General features: G+C 31.4%; 1 protein-coding gene across 1 annotated transcript; it reads left to right on the top strand.

The window, feature by feature from the left end:
- The first annotated feature begins 1,306 nt into the window (after nucleotides 1–1,306).
- On the top strand, nucleotides 1,307–2,313 carry LOC112733051 (uric acid degradation bifunctional protein TTL-like). Its single transcript, XM_025781908.1, has 4 exons — nucleotides 1,307–1,465; nucleotides 1,581–1,667; nucleotides 1,923–2,049; nucleotides 2,201–2,313. The coding sequence occupies exons 1-4, from the start codon at nucleotides 1,307–1,309 to the stop codon at nucleotides 2,311–2,313; spliced, it is 486 nt and encodes a 161-aa protein (XP_025637693.1).
- Nucleotides 2,314–2,544: the final 231 nt, after the last annotated feature.

Here is a 2,544-nt window from a genome sequence, read left to right as displayed (position 1 = left end):
CGTTTAATGTTTTGTATCTATGTCCTCGATAGCTTGCTCCCATTAGTGCACCTGTCTTTTCACCTCAACTGTATTGCTTCGTACTGCATCGTTCCTGAAGATGGTACGAAGAGAGGGGTGAGAAACAAAAGTTTCTCAGTAGTTTATCTATATGGTGTCATCGTATCCATCCCCAGCCATTCCGAGTTTTAAAATAAAAATAGTGATGATGCAATGTTGTTCAATTATTATTTTCAAAAGTCTTGATTAGTCGGAGTGGTGTGACTTTTAGATGCTTCTCATTTACTTATGTCATGACATGTGTAATGCATACAAAATGCCTATAGCGTTAAAACATATAAAGGTAACTCATAAACCTTGGTATGATGTTCTCATAGGCCATAAAACAAGACGAAATAAATAATAAATAAGAGAAGAATAGTAACATTGCCATAGATAAGTCAAACAGAATAGATCTGAATAAAATAAAGATCTTAAATAATATCATACATCATACAAAAAGGAACTTTGGAAAAAGAAGGATCTTTAAATGCAATAATAAACATAATCATAAATAAAAAAAAAAAGATAAAAGAAGAACAATCATAATCACTCTTTTCATTGTACTTTTCATTACTTTTTCTCGTAACTTTTATGGAAGGTATTGAGCTCAAACCGGTATAAAAGGTGGGAGTCCCCTTCCCTTACAGAAGGTTCTTATCCCAAATGTTTTGGCAATCACCTTCCCTTACCGAAGGATCATATTGATATCTTGTCTTTGGGGTCTCCTTCCCTTACCGAAGGATCATTCCCTCAGTTCAATTTACAATCAAGGTTATTTAGACATACACAGTTGACAAGAGATGATGATATAGAAGACCCTGCCGACAATGCATCTGAAAATATCGACGAGGTTGCATAATGGAAGCAGGATTAAAGTTAATGATTGTTAACAAGGGTCTTTTTATAATTAATGTGTTTAATAATGTTAATGGTGTATGTAGTTTGATAGTTATATCACGATTGGTAGTTTCAAAATTCAATTAAATCTTTACTAAATTGTTGGTTTTAATAAATAAAAGTCGTGTCCTATTTTTTATATGATTTTTTTTAGAAATAGTTAGCTTACAATGAAGTATTAATTTCGTTATTATTGTTGATGTTCTTAATATCGTTGTTATGATAATCATGCTATCTATTTGTTATAATCGACGCTAAAATTGTTATCAGTAATAAATATTAGAGAACGTAAAATAATTGCTTAACATGGAAAATGAAAACGGAAGACTTTTCATCATGCTGTGCAAGCACAACATTCACGAAAGCGATGGCTATGGTCTCTCTATTCTCTTCATTGGAATATGCAATTTCTGTTGCTAGAGACATATGGTTTCATAAAGTGAATGTTAGGTGTTGGTTGGAGGCTATATCAGGACACTCTTGTTTCAACCAATACTTGGATACGGCTAACGAATCTATCATGCAGGTTTGTTTATCAAGCATACCCTATTAAACTTGTCTTAAACTATATTTGATTAGTACATATTTTAAGTTGTCATATGCGAACATACTTGCTGCAATAATATTTGCTTTATGAATAGGGATCAATGTATGAGAAGAAATTTGGATATATTTTTATGATATATGCATTTGGGAAGAGCTCTAAAGACATACTCGCTGAATTAAAGGTAAAAAAAATCAAAAATGCTATTTGTACACTAAAATCAGCCACCAATGTATTTGTATATAAATATATGTGTGGTTTAATTTATTTTCAATGTGTATTTGTATTTCAGCATGTATTTTATATTGGTGGCTAATTTTAGTGGCTGATTTTGGTGTAGACGTATCATAACTAAAAAAATATATATAACATAGAAAGTTCATCATAAAGAAACAGTGTTTTACAAAAAGGATGATGAACTATATTTTTTATTATATAGATGCGCTTTACAAACAAGCATGCGATTGAGTTGGATATTGCATCACATGAGGAAATAAAATTTATAGAATTACCCATTACAGAGATCCTTTCAGAGAAATCTGCCCAAACTATCAACAAGGGAGATGGTAATCATTGTTTATTTTTATTTACTTTTGAAACTTGTCTTACCATATTAACGTACCTATTTTTTTTTTCTAATTTACCATCTAATGACTTGGGGATTGTTGGTTTCATCTAATTATACTAAGATTTTTGTATGCGGGTTGATAATTTTAGTGTTAGCTGAATATTCAGGCGAAATAGTTAATGACAGTCTAGATGTGGCAAAGACTGATTTAGAAGACAATTTAGATGATATCTCCTCTGTTGGAATTGACATCTCTATGTAGTTTGATCTGAATAAGGTTCCGGAAGAAGACAATAAAACTTTAGATGACCAACAAAGAGAAGATGACGTATACGTTGCAAAAGGGGTTTCAATCTGAACAAAAAACTATGGTTGGAAAATGACATATTAGATCCTCTATCACGTGAAGCCAATAGATTCTTGACAGAATATTTTTTGCCAGGTCAATACGATGTTGAAGAGAAAATTTGACCTTTTATTTTAAGACTTACAT

The sequence above is a fragment of the Arachis hypogaea genome, chromosome 13, assembly GCF_003086295.3.
Source record: "Arachis hypogaea cultivar Tifrunner chromosome 13, arahy.Tifrunner.gnm2.J5K5, whole genome shotgun sequence".
NCBI lineage: Eukaryota > Viridiplantae > Streptophyta > Magnoliopsida > Fabales > Fabaceae > Arachis > Arachis hypogaea.
This window is presented reverse-complemented; position numbering and strand designations above follow the sequence as displayed.